Source organism: Lynx canadensis, chromosome D2, assembly GCF_007474595.2.
Source record: "Lynx canadensis isolate LIC74 chromosome D2, mLynCan4.pri.v2, whole genome shotgun sequence".
In the NCBI taxonomy this organism is placed as follows: Eukaryota; Metazoa; Chordata; class Mammalia; order Carnivora; family Felidae; genus Lynx; species Lynx canadensis.
Window position 1 is genome coordinate 29,022,355 of NC_044313.2, and position 24,095 is coordinate 29,046,449.

The window sequence follows — 24,095 nt, forward strand, 5'->3', positions numbered from 1 at the left end:
CCTATCATGTTGGTCCCATTCTCCTGGCCTGTAATTGCTTTGGCCATGGGCTTGCAACACAATTCTGGCCAAAGAGAACTGGGGAACAGCTTGTGGGGACTAGTTTGTGGGGGCTCTGGGGAAGTTTTTTTCCCTCAGTGATAAATGTGATACATAGATCCAGAATATATAAAGAACTCTTTACAACTCAACAACAACAACAGCAACAAAACATACAGAACTCAATTAAAAAATAGGCAAAGGATTTAAAGAATTTTTTATTTCCTAAAAAGGTATACAAATGGCCAAAAAGCATATGAAAAGATGCTCAACATTATTAATCATTAGGGAAATGCAAATCAAAACCACAGTAAAATACCACTTCACACCTACTCTGATATCTATAACTGAAAAGATGAACAGTAACAATTATTGGTGAGGATGAGTATTAGAACCCTCGCACATTGCTGGCAGGAATGTTTAAGGATGCAGCCACTTTGGAAGACAGTTTGTCATTTCCTCAAAATATCAAACATAGGGCTACCATATGTTAGCGGTTCGACTCTTAAGTATATACCTAAGAAGGGGCGCCTGGGTGGCGCAGTCGGTTAAGCGTCCGACTTCAGCCAGGTCACGATCTCGCGGTCCGTGAGTTCGAGCCCCGCGTCAGGCTCTGGGCTGATGGCTCAGAGCCTGGAGCCTGTTTCCGATTCTGTGTCTCCCTCTCTCTCTGTCCCTCCCCCGTTCATGCTCTGTCTCTCCCTGTCCCAAATAAATAAATAAACGTTGAAAAAAAAATTAAAAAAAAAAGTATATACCTAAGAAAATTGAAGACCTATGTCCGCCCCAAATAAACACAATATAGGAAATCTATCCAATGGTATATTATTTGGCCATACAAAGGAATGAAGTATTGATAGGTGTATAACATGGATGAACCTTGAAAACATAATGCTAAATGAAAAAAGCCAGACACAAAATGCTATATATTCTATGACTGCATTTATATAGAAAATATCCAGACTAGGCATAAATAGAGACAGAAAGCAACTTTGTGGTTTCCAGGGGATAAGGGGAGTAGGACAGAGTGGGGTGACTGTTTAATGGTACAAAGTTTCCACTTGGGGTGATGGAAAGTCCTGGAACTGAAGAGTGGTGATAGTTGCACAACATTGTGAATGTATTTAATGCTACTGTATCTTACACTTTAAATTGGTTGAAATGGTCAACTTCACATTCTATGTATTTTCCTATAATAATAACAATAAAAAAGGAGTGAATTACTGACTCACGCTACAGCATGTATAAATTTTGAAAATATTTTGCAAGTTAAATAGGTCAGGTGCTAAAGGCTACATATTGTATAATTCCATGTCTATAAAATGTTCTGAATAGGCAACTTCATAGAAAGTTGATAAGTAGTTGCCAGGGGAGAGGGGAGAGGGGAGGGAGGGGAAGGGAATGGATTGTTACTGCTTCATATGTCCTGGATCTCTTGGAGTGATGAAGCTATTCTGGAACTAGACAGTAGTGATGGGCACACAATTTTGTGAGTCTTCTAAAAACCACTGAAGTGTATACTTTAAACAGGTGTGTTTTATGGTATGTAGACTATATGTTAATAAAGCTAATTTTTTTAAGTGACACATAGGGGCATCTGATCTCTTTACCTGCCTCTGGACACTGACTGGAGGGTGTGATACCTGGAGCTGCTGCAGCCATCCTGTAATCACATGCTAGCTTGATAATTGGTTCGACAAGCTGAGGCAATCAGAAAAAAGATGAAAATAATCAGCCATCTGCTGAGGTTGCTGAGTCTCTAAAGTAATAAATCCTGGAGCTGCTCTACCTCTGGTCTTCCTGTTCTGTAAGATAATAAATTCCTTATTTTTTAAGCTAACAGGTGCAACTCACAGGTGAGTCTCCCACTGATAGAAATCTATTCTCTATAGTCAGCCTCCGCCTAGAGTAAGACTAGGAAAAAGGACAGAAATGACAGTCCTAATTGAAGTTCTGTGTACAGAACTGGTACAGTTACGCCAGGCATGTCCTTCTTTCCCCCACTTGCAAATCATCACAAATCCACTGACAACTGTATTTGCCACTGTTGCAGGCTGAGTCTGGAGTTCTTTCTTGTCCAGTGAGAGAGCAGACGCAGAACTGAATACGAGAGGGGTTAGTGGCGGGGCGGGGAGGAGACAAGAATCCCGAACAGGGGTTTCATCTCTGTATTAATTGAGCTCACAAGATATTACCCACATGGTGAACGTGAAGAAAACAAGATCTTACACATGTGAAAATGGAAAGAACAACCAGACAGTAATCGTTAACTTGTGTGTGTAAGAAATAAAGGGTCAGGGGGCAGGCGGCAAGTGGTTTGTGATCAAAGTACAATAGTATATTGGTGTTCGGTGGAAAGTAACTTCCTGCAGGTGTTATAACAAGTTACTCATGCTTCCATTACAACATCTCACTAGCTAACCTCGGGTGCTTTTACCACGTGGTAGCAGCTTTCTGTCCTAAGCTTTTTTTCTAACCCATTTATATAAGTAGAACCTATTTCCCCACATGCCACCACTACTCCTAAGCAAGCTAAAACAGATGTACTCTCCAAAGAAATGGAATGCTTAAAAACAAAAATGAAAAAGAAGTGGGGGGGGCGGCGCCTGGGTGGCTCAGTTGGTTAAGCATTGGCGTTCGGCTCAGGGCATGATCTCTGGTGCATGACTTCGAGTCCCAAGTCTGGCTCTGTGCCGACAGCTCAGAGCCTGGAGTCTTCTTTGGATTCTGTGTTGCCCTCTCTCTCTGCCTCTCCCCAACTTGCGTGCTGGTGCGCACGTGCTCTCTCTCTCTCTCTCTAAAACTGAATAAACATTAAAAAACAAAACAAAAAAACCGGAATGCTTTTCCTGAGGAGGGGTAGCAAGATAGTATGTGTCTTGGTGCCCCACAGTAAAACAGTCTTCATTCGGTACAGCACAGGCTACTGCTCTTGGGAGAAGCCAGTAGGTCCACACAGTTGTCCAGTTGACTCAGACTCAGAGGCAGTCTTGCCCTCAAGAAGGGACAGCTGGGGAAGCTGACTTACATAACGGCAGAGGGACCTACTCCAGCCACATATATTCATTAACTTAGTCCCTCACTTATAATTGCAACAAAGAATGCTAATAACCATAAGAAAGTTGAGAAAAGCCAATACTAGCAAAGAAGATAGCCAAGATAATTAAACAGAACAACTGATTCTGGGATAAAACAAATTATTAAGTGAAGAGAAAATGATTTTAAATTATTTTGAAATTAATGTACTAAGAGAGATTTGAGAATACAGTGCATCCATTAATAGGTTGATGTTTAAAAAAAAATAAAAGGTAGGGATGCCTGGGTGGCTCAGTTGGTTGGGCATCTGACTTTGGCTCAGGTCATGAGCTCACAGCTCATGAGTTCAAGCCCCGCGTCGGGCTCTGTGCTGATAGCTCAGAGCCTGGAGCCTGCTTCAGATTCTGTGTCTCTGTCTCTCTCTGCCCCTCCCCTGCTCTCCCTCTCTCAAAAATAAATAAACATTAAAAAAAAGTATATTCAGAAATTAAGAATAATTCTTAGAAACCAAACCTATGATTGTGAAAATAAAGGCTCGTTACGATGACTGGAAGAAAAAATTGGGGAATATCTTAGAACTTAGGTGAAGCAAGAAAAAGAAATTTAAAGAGAGAGAAGTTGAGAAGGAAAATCAATGCAGTGTTCAAAATCCACCTAAAAATAGTTCTGAAAAGATGGAATTTCAAAATTGGAGGAAAGGAAATGAAAGAAGTAATGTATGAAAATTTCTCCGAGATAAGAAAGACACGAGTCTTTAGATTGAAAGTGTAGAACCCACTGAATGAAAAAAGACCCATGTAAACAGACTCTCGTGAAATTTCAGGACATAAAGAATAAAGAGGATAAAAGCTTCTAGAGAGGATAACAAGAAATGAGAAGACTTCTATCTCAGTAGCATAGGATGTTGGGGAAAATATAGCAACATCTTCAGAGTTTTTTTTTTTTTTTAATTGTTTTGAAGCTAGCATTCCATCTCCAGAAGAACAATGTCAGAAAGCAAGGAGAGTTGCTCTCTGAAAATTTCATTTGAGGATGTTCTCCATATCCAAGAAGTTTCTAATTTCTAATTTCTAATTCTCTCATTTTACACAAAAGGGGCATCAAGATGTAGAATCTAAAATTGATGGCAGATTATTTTTAGGAATGAAGGTAACCAACAGAAAAACTGAAAACAGTCATACAAAATGAGAAGACTGAGAGAAAGGGAAGAAGAAGAAAAAGGAAGCTGAAGGTAGGGCCAGTCAACCAAATTCCTTGTCTTTCACAGAGGACAGAAATGGATCTTTTTTGAAGGTGATAAATCAAGAAATACAGGTATAAACACATAATTTGTGATACGGAGATAACCATCGAAATAATTTTAAATGAAGGCCTCTAGAGAATGATACTGGAGGGTAGAGGGGTGAGAAAGAGACTTCGGCTTTTCATTTTTTTTTTAATAGAGTGGCAGGAAACATACCAAATGTTAATAGGAGTATAATAGGAATTAATAGGAGTGATAACAATTATAAATAGATTTAATTTTCTTCCTATTTCTCAAACCTTCTACAATAACCATGCATTGTTTTTATAATCAGAAGTACACGCACACTTCTACTAAATAGGATCAGGGAAATATTATCGTTGTTTATAATGATTCCCATGTCCTTAAGTGGTCTTTGTCCCTGATCTCTGATTTATTGGAGGAGCTTCAAGCACACATGGAGTTTACTAAACTTTAAAGAGACACAATCTCACTAGTATTAAAAACAAAGAAAGAAAGAAAAGGAGAGTAGTCTGGCCGTATTTAATATCTCTCCATCTTTGCAAGGTCCTCCTTTTCCCAGAGCTTTACGAATGACAAGCACTCTGGTTTAATCTTCTATTCATTATACATGTCTATTTCTACCACTTCCCTGGAAGATAAGTGTCTAGCTTCAGTGTCAGTATTTTCAGGGAATATAACTCCCAGCAATATATTCTATTTTCAGAAAGTTAGTATTATTAGAAAGTCCTTTAATATATTTAGCCAAAGTGGGCTTCCCTGGAATAACCTCCACCCACTTAGTCTTGATCCTGCTCTCTGAAACTTTTCAGAACAAGCCTGGCAATTTTCTATGCTATATTATGCAATCACTTAAAGATGATTTCCATGTTTCACTGGGTCAACACCAAGTTTATTTTTGCTGTTGCTGCACATCTTGCTTTGACCTCAGAATTTCCACAAACTCCAGAACCACATTCCTCTTTTGTTTCCCTGGGTCTGAATATGAGCTCATTCACTCATTGATTTTGTAATTCAGTTCATTCAATTGCCTACTGTGCATCAGGTCCTTTCAGTAAGAATGCACATTTAAGCAAACAAATAAATGTGTAGAATCTCTCACCCTGGTCAAGCAATCTGACTTATTTCAGACAAGTGCAGACAGTTCAGGAAAGTCAGAGAGAAATAGCCCAAAAGCAGGTGGAAGAGGAAATGGAGAAATAAAATCAAGTTGAAGAGTGAGCCAAGAAGAAGGTTCTCATAGAAGAAGTAAAGTTTTACTGTGTGAAGAATTATATTTCGGACTGTTCAGAGAAGAGACCAGTTATTTTGAAATTTTCAAGAGGAATCTAATTTGTGTTTGTCACTCTCAGGGTAGAGGACAAAAAAGGAAAGTATAAATTGTGAATGGAACTCCTGAGACTATGAGCAAGGGTAAGTGAATTATTACCTACAGAAAAAAAGAAAAAGGTAATACATTGATTTTCTTTTCCTCTATAGGGATTTATATTTATAAAAGTTAGCAAAATGTGATATACCTGTATACCCGTATACCCGTATAATGGAATATTATTCAGTCATATAAAGGGATGATGCACTCATACATGCTACAATATGGGTGAACCATGAAAACCTTGTGCTAACTGAAAGAAGCCATCATAGAAGACCACATATTATTTTAAGATTCCATTTATATGAAATGTCTAAAATAGGGAAAATATAGAGACAGCAAATGGTTAGTGGTTGCTTGGGCTAAGGAGGATGGGGAGATGGGGGTTTCTTTCTGTTCTAAAATTGATTGTGGTGATGGTTACACATATAAATATGCTTAAAAAATAGCATTTAAGTGGGTAAATTGTATGGTTGTGAATTACATTTCAATAAAGCTGTTTTTAAACATTAATTAACAAATATAACTAGGATAGAGTACTGATTTACTCATTACCCAGCCTTATCTTGGAAGCCCAAAAAAAAAGACAGTTGACTGATTTTCTTTTTTAAAAATTTTTTTAACGTTTATTTATTTTTGAGACAGAGAGAGACAGAGCATGAACGGGGGAGGGTCAGAGAGAGAGGGAGACACAGAATCGGAAACAGGCTCCAGGCTCTGAGCGGTCAGCACAGAGCCCGATGCGGGGCTCGAACTCACGGACTGTGAGATCGTGACCTGAGCCGAAGTCGGCCACTTAACCGACTGAGCCACCCAGGCGCCCCTTGACTGATTTTCTAACAAAAAGCTCTGACTTATTTTCAAGGTTATTAAAGCGTATTATTCAATGTTCAGAATCTAACACATTCTTGATTTGATCCCTACTTCTAGACTGCATTTAATATTAACATTCAACAAATTCATACTGAGTGCTAAGCTGTGCTTGGTACTTGGGTCAGCAAAGAGGACAGCAACCCTGCCCCCACTCTTGGGGACTGTTCATTCCTATCCAGAGTCCAACAAAACTCACCACCAGCCCCTGCCTTGGAGAGTCAATAAAACTCCCATTTCGGTTGGCCAAGTTCCTTTCTTCCTTTTAGATTCCAGGTAATCTGATGTCATTGGTATGTGTGCTCATAGAACATTAAATCTAATTGGCATTTTAAAAACCTTGTTTAAGGATCAGGACAGGTAGGGAAAAACAAACAAACAAACAAACAAACAATAACAAACTAGTGAAAAAAGCAGATGGTGGATTTTATGAGGTGGCTTTTTTTCTTCTTTTTTTAAAATTGTTTAAAAAATTTTTAAATTTACATCCAAGTTAGTTAGTATATAGTGCAATAATGATTTCAGGAGTAGAATCCAGTGATTCATCACCTATGTACAACACCCAGTGCTCATCCCAGCAAGTGTCCTCCTTAATGCCTCTTGCCCATTTAGCCCATCCCCTTACCCATAGCCCCTCCAGCAATCCTCAGTTTGTTCTCTGCATTTAAGAGTCTCTTATGTTTTGTCCCCCTCCTTGTTTTTGTATTATTTTTGCTTTCCTTCTCCTATGTTCATCTGTTTTGTATCTTAAATTCCACATATGAGTGAAGTCATATGATCTTTGTCTTTCTCTGACTAATTTCACCTAGCATAATACCCTGTGAGTTGACTTTGCAACCTCAGTTGAATGTCTCAGTTCCCACAAGACCCTTTCTGCATTAATCAGTGCCATTGGCTGAGGGGCTTCTCCCTAGTTCTTGCTGGATTCTCTCCCACAGCTCCTGTTCCTTCCATATTTCCCTACTCGGGTATATGCCTGTGAGCACTCACCCTACCTCACTCTACTGTCAGTGACTGTCCAGACTCATGGAAGACTTTGGGAAAATGGAAGCCTTATTTCAGACCCAAGTTATGGGAGATGAGTGATGGTTGGATTGCCTGAACTGTGCAGAGGACACATTTTATTTCCACCTCATTGTAGGTGCCAACTGAATTGTAGTCTCCTGATTTATTAGAACAGCTTCAAGACAGGTCATCCAGTATTTGTTTCTCAAATATTAAAAATAACTATTAGACTGATCGATTACTCATCATTGGTGTTTAAAGAGTCTGATATCAATAAGATTTAAGAGTCACTATCATTGTGTAAAAATTAAAGTCACCTTAACTAAGAAATATGGCAAGGGGCCAGTGAGCACCTGTCTCAAGAAAGCTGGCTAAAAATAGGGAAGAAGACACTTTAACCACCAACAAAATGTCTCTATTGTGCACCAAGTAATTAGTTTGAAAATAGTGGAGTTCCCATACCTGCTTAGCAAGATAGAGTTTGGTGATAGATGATCTGTTGATCTTGGTTCTGTATACATGAAGAAACTGCCAAGGGGCCAGGAGCCAAAGGAAACCCAAGGGAATCCACACCAGAACAGTTTGCTCAAAACAAAGTGGCAGGTCTGCTTCTGGGCTATCCAGGAATGAAGAATTCTGGGGGACCAAAAACGGAAGGATTGTTGAATATACTCATGTTTTGAAGACAGAAAACCAGTGCGAGACCACCCTCCCCTCCGACCCGTTTCTAAACAATTTTAACTCAGTTCTACATCCATATCTGGCCTGACCCTTTAACTAGCTGCATTTTCCTATTTATTTCCATTGACATAGCTTCAACATTTAATGACAGTGACTTTTCTGGCCAACCCAACCTTAAAAAGCCTTTCTCTCTAGGCGAATTTCTCCACCAGCTCTTCTCAGGAAATTTCACTACTGCATTTGCCAGGTTGCGGGAAGAAGAGGAATGGACGGTTCCTCAATTCAAACAGTTCCCTGGGATATAGAAACTTGTTCTTCTTCTACTTTTTAGCACTGATTAAGCTCCCTGACAGATGTTCCAACATGCAGCCAGCAGGATGCTTTAGTCACACTATGACATTTAGCCTCCTTTGAGCCAGAGGGGCTTATAGTGATTGGAACCTGAGGGGATTGTTGGCACAGGAGCTGCAAAGGCACTATCGGATGGGAGGCTCGTTCCCAGCAGGTCTGTAGTCTTTACTTTCTGTAATAGGTAGAAGTGTCTTGGGAAGTGGGGGTGGGAACACCAGTTCTTATTTCTCAGTCTTGTAAGGGGTAATTTTTCTCTCCTTATAAATATTTTCAAATTGTTTTTGTATAGTTGTTTGCACAGACTCTTTAAAGAAAACATTGAGGTGCCCTGACCAAGAGCTCTGTCAGATATTCTCAGAATTCTCCAAAGATGCCCTGCTGAGGGGCACCTGGGTGGTTCAGTCGGTTGAGTACCCGACTTGGGCTCAGGTCATGATCTCACAGTTCATGAGTTCAAACCCGGCATCAGGCTCACCACTGTCAGCGTGTAGCCTGCTTTGGATCCTCTGTCTCCTTCTCTCTCTGCCCATCCCCCTCTCACGCTCTCTCTCTGTCTCTCAAAAATAAATAAATATTAAAAAAAAAAAAAAGATGGCCTGCTGAGATCCTGGGGCCTATTAAGCCCCACCTGCCTGTGGTATGGAGGTCCTAGCCTGAGGCCCTTGTGGCCCAGGTTCTTTCTAAGATGGGAATGCTAACTTTGCTATCTCATTCTTACTCTTCTTATCTCTCCACCAAGAGATTCTAACTTTAGAATTCAGAAGAATAACCTAAGATATTTAAACTATTTTAACAAGCCCTCCATGTGATTCTGGTGCTGTGCTAGGCATTTGAAGACCACACTTTCACAGAATCATTAAATCCTAGGTTCCTTCTCATTTTCTATTCCACTAAGCCATTTAGTAACTGTTGCTCACCCTGTCTGCCTTGAAATTCTCTGCTCTAATGGTTCCAAAATGGTCTTGGTGCTCGTGACACCCAAATCTGCATCCCTGGCCTCAACTTCCACTCCACACCCCTAACTGCCAGGTCCTCTAGAACATATAGCTATCACTTCAACCTCAGCATGCCTCGACAAAACTCAACCAGGGTCTCCTCTTCTTCCTCTCACCCCACAAACCCCACAACAACTTTCCCTCCTAATATTGTTGAGATTGGAAGTCTTTTCCCTATTTCTCTTTAGAGAAGATGATTTTGCAGTTAGCTAGTTTGAGAAAAGAGTCTAGGAGGGGCACCTGGGTAGCTCAGCCGGTTAAGCGTCTGACTTCGGCTGAGGCCATGATCTCATGGTTTGTGAGTTCGAGCCCCACATCAGGCTTTGTGCTGACAGCTTGGAGCCTGGAGCCTGCTTCAGATTCTGTGTTTCCCTCTCTCTCTTTGCCCCTCCCCTGCTCATGTTCTGTCTCTCTCTCTGCCAAAAATAAAATAAAGATTAAGAAAATTTTCAAAATAAAAAAAAAGAGTCTAGGATATAATAAACATATGTTAGAGAATATGTTACCTCTCCCACATAGAATGTCCTCTGGAGATATTATGACTTATCTTCTCTTAAACAAACAAACAAACAAACAAACCCTAGAAGAAACAAAACCAAATCCTGAGGTTTAGACCACCTGCACATCTAACTTTTCTGGTTCTTATTGGTAGCCACTTGAGGTTCATCTACTATTTGTTCTGAGTCTGAGAAGAGTCAACAGTGAAGAGAAGTAGTATTTCTCACCCAAAATGTAGAGTTGCAGAACTTCTCCAGCATGATTCCTGGAGCACTTCTGGAATGAAGGCTCTTTTGTGACTCTGTTGTTTCTTATTAAGTCTTCCTCAGAGAAGGTGGACTCAAGTTGCAGTTCAGGATGTGATCTCCTATTCTGACATTCCAGATAAAATCATGTTTCCTGACCTTTCATCCTAACAGCTTAGTCATTAACTTGTTCAGATGTTTATTTGCATTATCTCAGTAGCTAGACAAGTGACTGAGGGGCCCCAGGGGCAGGTAGACTCACCATCCCCCGAAGAACCAGAAGCCTCTGTAGGTATGGTCTTATGTAAAAGGAATCACTGGAAAATGTCAGCAGAGGCATGCCTGGGTGGCTCAGTTGGTTGAGTGTCCAACTTCGGCTCAGGTCATGATCTCCCTGCTTGTGAATTTGAGCCCATGTCTGGCTCTGTGCTGATAGCCCAGAGCCTGGAGCCTGCTGCAGATACTGTCTCCATCTCTCTCTGCCCCTCCCCTGCTCACACTCTCTCTCTCTCAAGTATAAATAAAAAATAAACATTAAAAATTTTTGAAAAAAAAGAAAAACAAGAAAAATGTCAGCAGACCTGGCAGACAACCCAGGAGAGAAGGAGCCTTTCCTTCTCTTGAAGACATATGACCTAAAAAGAGAAGTGTCCATGGAGGGGCAACTATCTTTAAACATGCAGTTTTACTTCTGTTTTAAGGCCTTAGAATTTATAGGAATGAGAAATGTCCTACTCTTCTGGATTTTAAATTAAAAGTTTAAAAATAGTATAAACTTTATTTGAAAAACTCAGGTTATAAAATAGTATATCCAGTGTGAACCTATATGTAAATATACGTTATGCAACAAAATGTTAACCTTAGCTGTTAGAGTTGTGGGTGATTTTCCTTTTTGCTTGTCTGTATTTTCTGATTTTTTTCCCATAATTATCAGGTATTATGCAATAATATTTTAAAGCAATCTTTTTGTATTGTGGTAAAAAACATGACAGAAATTTTACCATCCAACCATTTCTAAGCGTATACAGTTCAGGAGTGTCAAGTATATTCACATTGTTGTGCAACCACTCTCCAGAACTTTTCCCAACTGAAATTGGGAAATTTTGCCCAACTGAAACTCTATACCCAGTAGACAACAACTCCCCATTAGCCCCTCCCCTAGAAAAGCAAATGCTCTTTTAAAATCAGGGTACCTGATGGAAACCAATTTGACAATAAATTTCATGTATTGAAAAAAAAAAAAAAGAACAATAATACAGTAAAATCAGGATACCCGAAATTAACAGCAGCCATACATGCTTGCCAACATATTAAAGTACAGATGCCATTATTTGGGGGATCATGTGAAACCATTTTGGTCACTAACACAAAAAAACACTTCTTTGTTCTGTGAGTATATACAGACCATCCACAGAGAGTAATTAACAAAAGAGTATTTATACTTTAATGTATACATACATACATATATATATTAATTTTTTTAACATTTATTTATTCTTTGAGAGAGAGAGACAGAGTGTGAGAGTGTGTGGGCAGAGAGAGAGGGAGATACAGAATCCAAAGCTGAGCTGTCAGCACAGAGCCCGACTAGAGACTCGAACCCATGACCTGAGCCGAAGTCGGATGCTTAACTGACTGAGCCATCCAGGTGCTCCCATACCTATATATTTAATGTAGACTTTAATGCCTGGCCTAAGGTTAACTATCCATTTGGTTACCTTAAACTCACAAATGATAATAACACTTACCACTAGTACCAGTGGGTATGTTGTGAATTATTAGCATCTGAAAGATGTGTAACTTTTATTAGGACAGTCATTCAGTTCTGTGAATGACTTAGGCCTTGGGGTGTTCAAATACATTTGGACAGAAATTTTCTATGTTTACCATAAACATTTTCTAGTTTCTCAATATACACATACTAAACTATTCTTATGTAATTAGATGGTATTGCCATACTTGCCACATAAATGTATAAATGCATAAATAAAACCTGGATAAAAACATGGTGCCAAGTGTTTCTAATGGATTTGTTTTGGGGGGTTTTTTTAGACTTAAAAAAATGTTTTTTCTTATTTATTTATTTATTTATTTATTTATTTATTTATTTATGTGAGTAATCTCTATACTCAGTGTGGGGCTTGAACTCACAACTCCAAGATCAAGAGTCACATGCTCTACCAACTGAGTCAGCTAGCCTCTCCTTATTCCTTATGGATTTGTGATTGTCCTCAGATTTGTTGTCTGTTTCCGCTGTTAAATATCAGAATGATTACATGACATGTGTCCATTATTCCCAGTCAACATCCAACTGAAAATATTGTGTCAAAAAAAGAATGAAATCCTCATGACTGAATCCATTCCTTTGGGAGCTACTTTGACCAAAGAGGTGAAATGAGAAATGCTGATGAGAGAAACAAATAACACGAACCTGGCTCACCTAAAGTGGTGATGCTAAGGACACACTGGCAGACACTAGACAACTTGTCACACATGCTCCACGGCCAAACTCTAAGGGCTTTTCAGAAAAGTCATCGATGCCTGCAGCTGTGTTCCCTGATGACTTAGCCTGCTCAACACTAGACTTCCCATACTGGCCTCTTTGATGCCCTCCAACTAATTAGTTTAATCAGGAATAAACTCTCACTCTCCCTAAACTGTGTGTTTGCCTCTTTTCTTGTCTCTCTTTTTTATAAATCCTGGCTTTTGCCTTTGTTGACAATAGTGTAATGACAATCTCTCTCAAGTACGAAAAAACTAGCATACAGACATCCAATTAAATGTCTGAGTTAGTCTTTGACAATGATGTCAATCCTCTTTTTTCTAGCAGATGGATATTGACTGAACATGTCTAGCAAGTAGTTATGAAAGCAAATTGGCTATGCTTGGAAATGTTCATTGAGACTGAAGAGAGGGCCTAATGAGAGGTATGGTGTGAGTGGAATTATTTTCTACTTATAAAATGTAAACTCCCTGTGGTGTCTACTGCAAATAAGAGGAACAAAAAGTGACTGATAAAAATTGTAATCATGTTTTAAAACAAGTAGAATTTGTACTCATTTGTGCTTAAAACATTTTGAGTAGCCAAAAAAAGGGAGGGTGGAGGATCTAAATATTCACCAAAACAAATGCTTAGGTTTTAGGATATTTACTGACACGGATAGGGTAAACATATGATGTATTATCAAATGAAAGAAGAAGTGGGTGGGTCTGGCATGTAAAGAGTTTGGCAGTTACCATTCCATCCTAACAAGTAAAATGTTGGACAGACTGAAAAATCAACAATTCTTCTTAGATCAGTAAGAGAAGTAAGGTCACAGAGCAAACTGCTGTCCCCCAAATTGAAGAGACAGACAGGCAGACAGGCAAATGCAGAGAATCACAATTTACTGGGGTGGGGAATGCTGAACTGTAATTTACCAACTGATAGAGAGTCTTAGTGTCTGAGTCACAGAGTCACTGAGTTTTTCTTTTCTTTCTTTCCTTTTTTTTTTGTTTTTTGGTTTGTTTTTTAATTTAAATCCAAGTTAGTTAACATAGAGTGTAATAACAACTTTAGGAATAGAATTTAGTGATTCATCACTTACATATAACACCCAGTGCTCATCCCAACAAGTGCCCTCCTTAATACCCATCACCCATTTAGCTCATCCCCCCACCCAAAACCACACCAGCAACCCTCGGTTTGTTCTCTGTATCTAAGTCTCTTATGGTTTGTCTTCCTCTCTGTTTTTATCTTATTTTGAGAACTTTTCTTTTTTAAGTAAGTAAACAATTTATTAAGGGCTTTGCCTACAAAAGCACAACATAGACAAAGTCTTTCTGAAATGTCATTACTATAGACATTACCCAGTTGATAACTTAGAGTAGAAAATGCAGGAAAGTGACCCAGGGCTGACTTCCCACATCTGCACTTGGGCAAGTGCATGGCGGGAAGACTGTTCTAGGAGTCACATCGTGAAACTGTTGTGAAACTGTTATTCTGCCATTGTCTCTGCAAAGTCTGTTAGCCACTGAATGACAGGATGGTTTGGGCATTAGCCGTTCCTGTAAATAGAATGTTATCTCTCAATCATTCATGTCCATACTGCCAAGGTAGCACATTAGCAACTCCAGCTCATTTTTATCGAATATTTTAATCAAATCAATAGAAAGCAATTCTGTGAATCCCTCCAGGAAGTTGTTCATTTACCTGTGGATCCTGTTCACAAATCTGCACTGGATGACTCCGTTTCTGCCTGAAATCCAACTGAAGTCTCCATCATGTCTGAGAGGTTCAAAAAAAAAAAAATCCAGGGGGACTCTGTGATAGGGGAGCTCCCCCCTATAAACATTTTTATGAGTTTTACCTTCAGGAGCTTGAGGAGGTTCTCACAGTGAATATTGGAGAAAAATCTCATCCTGCTTCTGGCAGGCAGAGAAGAAAAGTAGCCATTTGAAATATACCAGAGCATTCTGTTTTTAACAAGATCTGCTCTCAGAAGAACTGTTTAACCAGAACTTAACCCATTGGGGTTTTCTCAGAGCCTAACCAACCTGCAGAGAGAGAAATGCCCAAATCAGCCTACTCTAGCCTTCTTGTTCCACCTAAGAGAGGAGGCTGAGAGGTACTTGCAAAGTTCATAGTCTGGAGGCACCAGATCACTAAAAGACTGAGACCTAGTCATAGGACCAGAGAACACTTCCTCTCCTCCAACATGTCACCACCATATCACTAAAGGCCAATTTCAGCAGTTCCTTTTACCCAGTACATCAAGTCCAGCTACCAAGAAAAAATTGCAAGGCATACTCAAAGGCAAAAAACACAGTTTGGAGAGATAAAGCAAACATCAGAACCAGACTCAGATATGGCAGGGAGGTGGGAATGATCAGACTAGGAACTTAAAACCACTATGATTAATATGCTAAAGGCTCTAATGGATGAACTAGACAACATACAAGAACAGATGGGCAATGTAAGCAAAGAGAAATTCTAAGAAAGAATCAAAATGCTGGAGATAAAAAAACATTGTAATGGAAAGGAAGATGGCCTTTAATGGGGTTATTAGTAGACTAGACACAGCACAGGAAAGAATCTCTGAGCTTGAGGAGATCTCTGTAGAGAATGCTACAACTGGAAAGCAATGAGAAATTAATCCGAAAAACAACAAGAGTATCTAAGAACTGTGGGACAACCACAAAAGGTGTAGTTCAAACAAGAACAGAAGTATGTAACCCAAGGGTGATCTTTCCTGGCATGCCAGGGGGGTCTGCAATCATTCCAGCACCTTGAATATTTGTATCAATGACTTACAAGCATTGACATAACTCATGCTTAATGGATATCTATTATATGTCAACCTCATGTAGGTTTCTTAAATAATGAATACATTTCTATGTTAAACACTAACAGTTTTGTCTCTTTTAGTCCTTATAATAATATTAAAAACATTCTTTTAATGTTTATTTTATTTTTTGAGAGAGAGAGAGAGAGAGAGAGAGAGCAAGAGCATGAGCGGGGGAGGGGCAGAGAACGAGGGAGACAGAATCCAAACAGGCTCCAGGCTTTCAGACAGAGCCTGACACAGGGCTTGAACTCACGAACCGTGAGATCATGACCTGAGCCAAAGTCGGACACTCAACCAACTGAGCCACCCAGGTGCCCCTGTCCTTATAATAATCTTATGAAGTAGGTATTTTTTATTACAATTTCATCAACTGAGGTTCAGAAGGGTTAAGAAAATAATTCTACATCCCATAATTTATGAAGAACAATGTTTCATATCTGTATAGTAAGAATGTCAGATGTCCTTCTACGCTTTTATGAGGTAGTGAACACTGGAGAAAAGATATGTGCTCTGGGGAGAAGGTCTGACTAGAAGATTTCCAAGATTTTATGATTTAATGTATATGCAATGCACATAAAAAACAAAAATACTGTGATGATTCCCTTTACCTGAGGATGCACTGTAGAATTTCTTTAAATCAAGCTGTCCTAGTGCCCTGAAGATGTGATCTGAATATGTCAAATACGTGCAAGTTTGCAGGATGTTCCTATTCTATCAGAAGAGGTGTTCTGCGAACTCTCTCCTTTAGTGTTATCATTGATATTTAAAGACTGTACTGAAGGGGCACCTGGGTGGCTCAGTCAGTTGAGTGTCTGACTCTTTTAAAAAAATTTTTTTTTTCAACGTTTATTTATTTTTGGGACAGAGAGAGACAGAGCATGAACGGGGGAGGGGCAGAGAGAGAGGGAGACACAGAATTGGAAACAGGCTCCAGGCTCTGAGCCATCAGCCCAGAGCCCGACGCGGGGCTCGAACTCCCGGACCGCGAGATCGTGACCTGGCTGAAGTCGGACGCTTAACCGACTGCGCCACCCAGGCGCCCCTGAGTGTCTGACTCTTGATTTCAGCTCAGGTCATGATCTCACCAGGCTCTGTGCTGAAGGTATGAAGCCTGCTTAGGATTCTCTCTCTCCCTCTCTCAATGCCCTTCCTTCTATCTCCCTCTCACTGCCCCTCCCTCTCTCTTTCCTTCTCTCTCAAAATAAATAAATAAACATTAAAAAAACCACAAAGACTGTACTAAAAAAGACATCTTGCAAGATGTGAAGGAGTCAGGAAACCTGGATTCTGGCCTTGCCTCTGCTGGTCTTATGTAAAATGATCTCTCCCAAATCTCTTCCTAACAGTCTCCAAAAATCTCAATGTATGTATACTAAATTCATTGCATAGAGATAATTCGGTTGGAGAGAATGTTTGATCAGAATGACTTGGCAAAGAATACGCTGTATCATTTCTACTTAGTAAGCAAATGTTGACTAATAAATGTCTGCATTAACTAACTGAAAACTCTACAAAAGTTCAATGTTCAAGATAACCAAAGAGTTGTGTACTTTTAGTTAATGATTACAGATAAACTTAAGAAAAGTTTTCTTTCTGGTGTAATATCTTAATATAGATTTTGAGATTTAAGTGGTAACAGAAAAAAGACTGTTTTTCCCTTCATATTTTAAAATTTCACCTATTAGTTCATGCTCCTATAGCAAAAACTAAAAACTATAAAGTAATAAGATAATTACTACCCAATTCTCCCACCAAAGATAATGTGTACATTTTTGTATTGCTAAAACCAAAAATATTTTTAGAATAACCAGAGACCAAATAGGATGTACAGATGAGTAAATTAACACTGATTTAAAAATATTTTTCATTTATTATAAACCTACACTCCTTTTAATTAAAACCTGAAATGTAGTGAAACTCTTCTGAAAGAATTAACAAATTGCAAAAAAATAATTTAAATAATTAATGAACTCTTTGAATTAGACTTAAAGCTTCCCCCAGAAAGAGTCAACTACTAAAAAGTTTCATATAGTTTTAAAAAAAGTATATACTTTAAAAAATAGTAAAAGTTATTGGTGGTACAGAATAATGTTCCTAGTAAACCCAAAGGATAATCTTTAACTTTTGACAAACTAGAGGGAATAGGATGAATTGTATAATGTTTTTTGGACATCAGCATACTAATATAGAAAAGAAGTAATTAATTTAGGTCTTTAATTTATATCATCCCATAAAGTATATTCTTGATAGGTCATAAAACAACAGAACAAAATGGGCTAGAAGCAAAATGTATATAGTGGAGAGAAAAATACTCTTCTGAGCCTCGAAAGCAAACAAACAAACAAACAAAAAGAAAGTGATCAGAACACAGAGAAATGCGCACATTTTTCTTTAATTTTTAAGAGAATTTTATAAAACAAGTATTAGTATGAAAGCAACCAAACGGGAAGTACATCTGACAAAAAAATAACATGGGAGCAATATAATTAGTAATTATCACATAGAAAAGCACATAGTTTTACCAGCAATTAAATACAAGTAAATTATTAAAATTTCTGGAAGTATACACAAGAAATTGTTAATAGCATCCAACTCTTGATATTGGCTCAGGTCATCATCTCACTGTTCCTGAGATTGAGCCCTGCATCCTGCTCTGCACTGAGTGTGGATCCTGCTTGGGATTCTCTCTCTCCCTCTCTCCTTACCATTCCCTGCTTGAGTGCACTCTCTCTCTCTCTCAAAATAAGTAAATAAACTTTAAATACATACATACATACATACATACATGCATACATACATACATTCTATGAGGGATCAGAGCAATGCAATCCAAAGATATAATTTTTGTGCTTTTATCCAAGGATGAAACTTAGCATCTATACAGGAATAGATGGAATGTGTATTCCTTAGGTTTCTTAAACACAACTCTTGGTGGCAGGGTACAGAAATCCATTCAAACTAGCGTAGCTAGTTTGTCGAAAGATGCAAACTAAACACAAAACAAGAAACAATATTTTGCTTCTACCTATTGTCTTCAGCCATGCTATATATAGCCTTTCCTGCCCTTGACCACATGTCAGGTAGATCCTATAGCTTTTTGGTTTCTTTCAGGTACTAAAAGTTCAGGCTAATCTAATTTAAATCTCATATGTATTTTTAAAAAAAAAACAGCTTTATTGAGTTATAAATTTTTATATAATTCACCCACTTAAAGTGTACAGTTCAATTATTTTTGGCATATTCACAGTTGTGCAACCATTACTACAATAAATTTTGGAACATTACTATCACCCACAAAACAATCTCACTTTCATTTTAAAGCCCCTCCCATTTTCTTAGCTCAGAGACCTCAGCCACTGCTAGAAAGAAGTGTCATTCCTTTTATCTTTTTTCCTTGTTATTCAATTCCTTGTCATCTAATTTCCAGGATGTGAGGGTCAGGGATGGGAGCACTGAAGAACAGATGCAAAGGTAATTTCACTGAGCTGGTAAAATGCCTGGCACTGAGGAGTTTCCCAGGCTATGGGACCTTTCAAGGGAAAATTGGAAAAATTCCAAGCAAACTGGGATAATGGGCCACCCTATGAGTTACTGCTATTTGTAGTTCACTCTTGCTTGATCAATGGCTAACTATTACACTTTGTTACAGTTGCCTTCCAGGTGGTCCAACTCTTAGCTCTTCCTTGAGGCACACTGGAGACCTCCAAACTGAAATTCCTAACACAAGTTGTGGACTCTGAATGACCTCTTCCCCTCTCAAATCCTGTCTTTCAGTATAGTACACTCTTGCACTTCTCGTGGTATTGTTTGTTCACTGGATTAAGTTGGGAACAACCAGATAGCTCCATTATAATGTTAACTTCCTACTTTTATCACTGGCAAATAATCTATAGAGTGATACTTTGGCGATATGTGGATATTCAGCCCCTACTCAACCTTTTACCTAATGGTTTTAGTATTGGTGGTCTTTAACTGATTTATGTCATTAAGGGTTGCAAAAACAGTTATTCTCTAATTCTAGAAGATCAATGATGGTGCTAATGAATATTTGGATACAACTTTTTGTGTGAATGTGTTATCAATTCTCTTGGGTATATACAGAGAAAATGCTGTGACATATGGCAACTCTATGTTTAACATTTCAAGAACCCCCAGACCATTTTACCAAGCAGCTTCACCATTTGACATTTCCACCAGCAGTAGATGAAACTTTTACGTGCTCCACATACTTGCAAATGCTTGGTTTGGTCAGTCTTATCGGTTATAGTCATTCTAGTGGGTGTAAAGTGGTATCTCATTGGGGTTTTGATTTGCATTTCCCTAATGACTAATAATGCTGAACATCTTGTCACGTTTTTGTTAGTCAACTACATACCTTCTTTGGTGAAATCTATATACAAATCCTTTGCCCATTTTAAAATTGGATTGTCTTATCAACTGATGAGTGGATAGAGAAGATGTGGTATATACACACACACACATACACACTGGAATATTACTCAGCCATCAAAAAGAACGAAATCCTGACATTTGCAATGACTTGGATGGAGTTAGAGTGTATTATGCTAAGCAAAATAAGTCAGAGAAAGACACATACCATATGATTTCATTCATATGTGGAATTTAGGAAACAACAGATGAACATATAAAAAGGGGGAAAAAAGAGAGAGAAGGAAGCAAGCCATGAGACTCTTTTTAAGTTTATGTATTTTGAGGGGGGGGGGAGGGGCAGAGAGAGAGGGAAAGAGAATCCCAAGCAGGCTCTGTGCTGTCAGTGTGTAGACTGATGGTGGCTAGATCCCATTAACTGTGAGATCATGACCTGAGCCAAAACCAAGAGTTGGATGCCTAACCGACTAAGCCACCCAGGCACCCCAAGAGACTTTTAATGATAGAGAACAAACTGAGGGTTTATAGAGGGAGGTGGGTGGGGGGTGGGCTAAATGGATGATGGGTATTGAGGGCACATGTTATGATGAGTACTGGGTGTTATACGTAAGTGATAAAGCACCAAATTGTACTCCTGAAATCAATATTACACTATATGTTAACTACAATTTAAATAAAAATTTAGAAGAAAATAGGACTGTCTTTTTTTAATATTATTTTTTTAAATATGAAATTATCAAATTGGTTTCCATACAACACCCAGTGCTCATCTCAACAGGTCCCCTCCTCAATACCCATCACCCACCCTTCCCTCCCTCCCACCCTCCATCAACCCTCAGTTTATTCTCAGTTTTTAAGAGTCTCTTATGGTTTGGCTCTCTCCCTTTCTAACTTTTTTTTTTCCTTTCCCTCCCCCATGGTCTTCTGTTAAGTTTCTCAGGATCTACATAAGAGTGAAAACATATGGTATCTGTCTTTCCCTGTATGACTGATTTCACTTAGCATAACACTCTCCAGTTCCATCCACGTTGCTACAAAAGGCCATATTTCATTCTTTCTCATTGCCAAGTAGTATTCCATTGTGTATGTAAACCACAATTTCATTTTTTTTAATCCATTCATCAGTTGATGGACATTTAGGCTCTTTCCATAATTTGGCTATTGTTGAAAGTGCTGCTAGAAACATTGGGGTACAAGTGCCCCTATGCATCAGCACTCCTGTATCCCTTGGGTAAATTCCTAGCAGTGGTGTTGTTAGGTCATAGGATAGATCTATTTTTAATTTTTTTTTAATGTTTATTTATTTTTGAGAGAGAGAGAGAGAGCGAGCCGGAGAAGGTGATAGAGAGAGAGAGGGAGACACAGAATCTGAAGCGGGTTCCACGCTCTGAGCTATCAGCACAGAGCCCAATGTGGGGCTTGAACTCACGAACAGTGATATCAGACCTGAGCTGAAGTCGAATGCTTAACCAACTGAGCCACCCAGGCGCCCCTATTTTTAATTTTTTGAGGAAACTCCACCGTTTTCCAGAGTGGCTGCACCACTTTGCATTCCCACCAACAATGCAAGAGGGTTCCCATTTCTCCACATCCTCACCAGCATCTATAATCTCCGGATTTGCTCATTTTAGCCACTCTGACTGGTGTGAGATGGTATCTGAGTATTGTTTTGATTTGTATTTCCCTGATGAGGAGTGACGTCGAGCATCTTTTCATGTGCCTGTTGACCATCTGGATGTCTTCTTTAGAGAAGTGTCTATTCGTGTTTTCTGCCCATTTCTTCACTGGATTATTTTTTTCGGGTGTGGAGTTTGGTGAGCTCTTTATAGATTTTGGATACTAGCCCTTTGTCCGATATGTCATTTGCAAATATCTTTTCCCATTCTGTCGGTTGCCTTTTAGTTTTGTTGATTGTTTCCTTTGCAGTGCAGAAGCTTTTTATCTTCATGAGGTCCCTAGTTCTTTGTTGCTTTTAATTCTCTTGCCTTTGGAGATGTGTCAAGTAAGAAATTGCTGTGGCTGAGGTCAGAGAGGTTTTTTCCTGCTTTCTCCTCTAGGGTTTTGATGGTTTCCTGTCTCATATTCAGGTCCTTCATCCATTTTGAGTTTATTTTTGTGGATGGTATAAGAAAGTGGTCTAGTTTCATTCTTCTGCATGTTGCTGTCCAGTTCTCCAAGCACCATTTGTTAAAGAGACTGTCTTTTTTCCATCGGATATTCTTTCCTGCTTTGTCAAAGATTAGGTTGGCCATACTTTTGTGGGTCCAATTCTGGAGTCTCTATTCTATCCCATTGGTCTATGTGTCTGTTTTTGTGCCAATACCATGGTGTCTTGATGATTACAGCTTTGTAGTAGAAGCTAAAGTCTGGGATTGTGATGCCTCCCACTTTGGTCTTCTTCTTCAATACTACTTTGGTTATTCAGGATCTTTTGTGGTTCCATACAAATTTTAGGATTGTTTGTTCTAGCTTCGAGAAGAATGCTGGTGCAATTTTGATTGGGATTGCATTGAATGTGTAGATAGCTTTGGGTAGTATTGACATTTTAACAACATTTATTCTTCCAATCCATGAACATGGAATGTTTTTTCATTTCTTTTTTCTTCTTCAGTTTCCTTCATAAGCTTTCTATAGTTTTCAGCATACAGATCTTTTACATCTTTGGTTAGGTTTATTACTAGGTATTTTATGATTCTTGGTGCAATTGTGAATGGGATCAGTTTCTTTGTCTTTCTGTTGCTTCATTATTAGTGTATAAGAATGCAACTGATTTCTGTACATTAATTTTGTATCCTGCAACTTTGCTGAATTCATGTATCAGTTCTAGCAGACTTTTGGTGGAGTCTATCAGGTTTTCCAAGTATAATATCATGTCATCTGCAAAAAGTGAAAGCTTGATTTCATGTTTGCCAATTTTGATGCCCCTGATTTCCTTTTGTTGTCTGATTACTGATGCTACAACTTCCAACACTATGTTAAACAACAGCAGTGAGAGTGGACATCCCTGTCGTGTTCCTGATCTCAGGGGGAAAGCTCTCAGTTTTTCCCCATTGAGGATGATATTAGTTGTGGGCTTTTCATAAATGGCTTTTGTAATGTTTAAGTATGTTCCTTCTATCCCGACTTTCTCAAGAGTTTTTATTAAGAAAGGATGCTGAATTTTGTCAGATGCTTTTTCTGCATTGATTGACCGGATCATATGGTTCTTTTAATTTTTTTTTTTTTTCAACGTTTATTTATTTTTGGGACAGAGAGAGACAGAGCATGAACGGGCGAGGGGCAGAGAGAGAGGGAGACACAGAATCGGAAACAGGCTCCAGGCTCCGAGCCATCAGCCCAGAGCCCGACGCGGGGCTCGAACTCACGGACCGCGAGATCGTGACCTGGCTGAAGTCGGACGCTTAACCGACTGCGCCACCCAGGCGCCCCATGGTTCTTTTAAATGTTTATTTATTTTTGAGAGAGAGAGAGAGAGAGAGAGAGAGAGAGAGAGAGAGAGAGAGAAAGAGAGACAGATAGACAGACACAAAACGTGAGCAGGGGAGGGGCAGAGAGAAAGGGAGACACAGAATCTGAAGCAGGGTCCAGGCTCTGAGCTGTCAGCACAGAGCTCAACATGGGGCTCAAACTCAGGAGCTGAGAGATCATGACCTGAGCTGAAGTCGGCCACCCAACTGACTGAGCCACCCAGATTGTCTTTTTATTGTGAAGTATTCTTTCATAGTCTGGATTTTAGCCCTCTATCACGTATGATTTGCAAACATTTTCTCCCATTCTGTGGGTTGTTTTTTCACTTTCTTGATGTTATTCTTTGACACTTAAGTTTCCAATTTTGATTAAGTCCAAATTACCCATTTTTTTTTTTATGTAATTTGTGCTTTTGATGTCATATCTAAAGCTTTGCCTTTAGATAACCTGAGGTCACAGATTTACTCCTGTTTCTTTCTCAGAGTTTTAGGTCTTAGCTCTTTTATTTAGGTCTATGATCCATTTGAGTTAATTTTGGTATATGATGTAAAGTAAGGT

The 24,095-nt window shown here is 39.0% G+C and overlaps 1 protein-coding gene across 3 annotated transcripts in view; it reads right to left on the reverse strand.

Annotated features, from left to right (window-relative positions):
• ABCC2 (ATP binding cassette subfamily C member 2) overlaps nucleotides 1–10,705 on the reverse strand; it is a 65,518-nt gene extending 54,813 nt beyond the window's left edge. Inside the window, exons 1-2 of one of the 3 annotated variants that reach the window (XM_030334332.1) lie at nucleotides 10,336–10,518; nucleotides 8,046–8,219 (exon numbers count right to left, since the gene is read on the reverse strand). In XM_030334332.1, coding sequence (XP_030190192.1) covers nucleotides 8,046–8,219; nucleotides 10,336–10,368 — 207 coding nt within the window. In that variant the 5' untranslated portion in view covers nucleotides 10,369–10,518. Of the gene's footprint in view, nucleotides 1–8,045; nucleotides 8,220–10,335 lie in introns of all 3 variants that reach the window. The other 2 variants (XM_030334336.1, XM_030334334.1) reach the window with 2 other exon arrangements.
• Nucleotides 10,706–24,095: the final 13,390 nt, after the last annotated feature.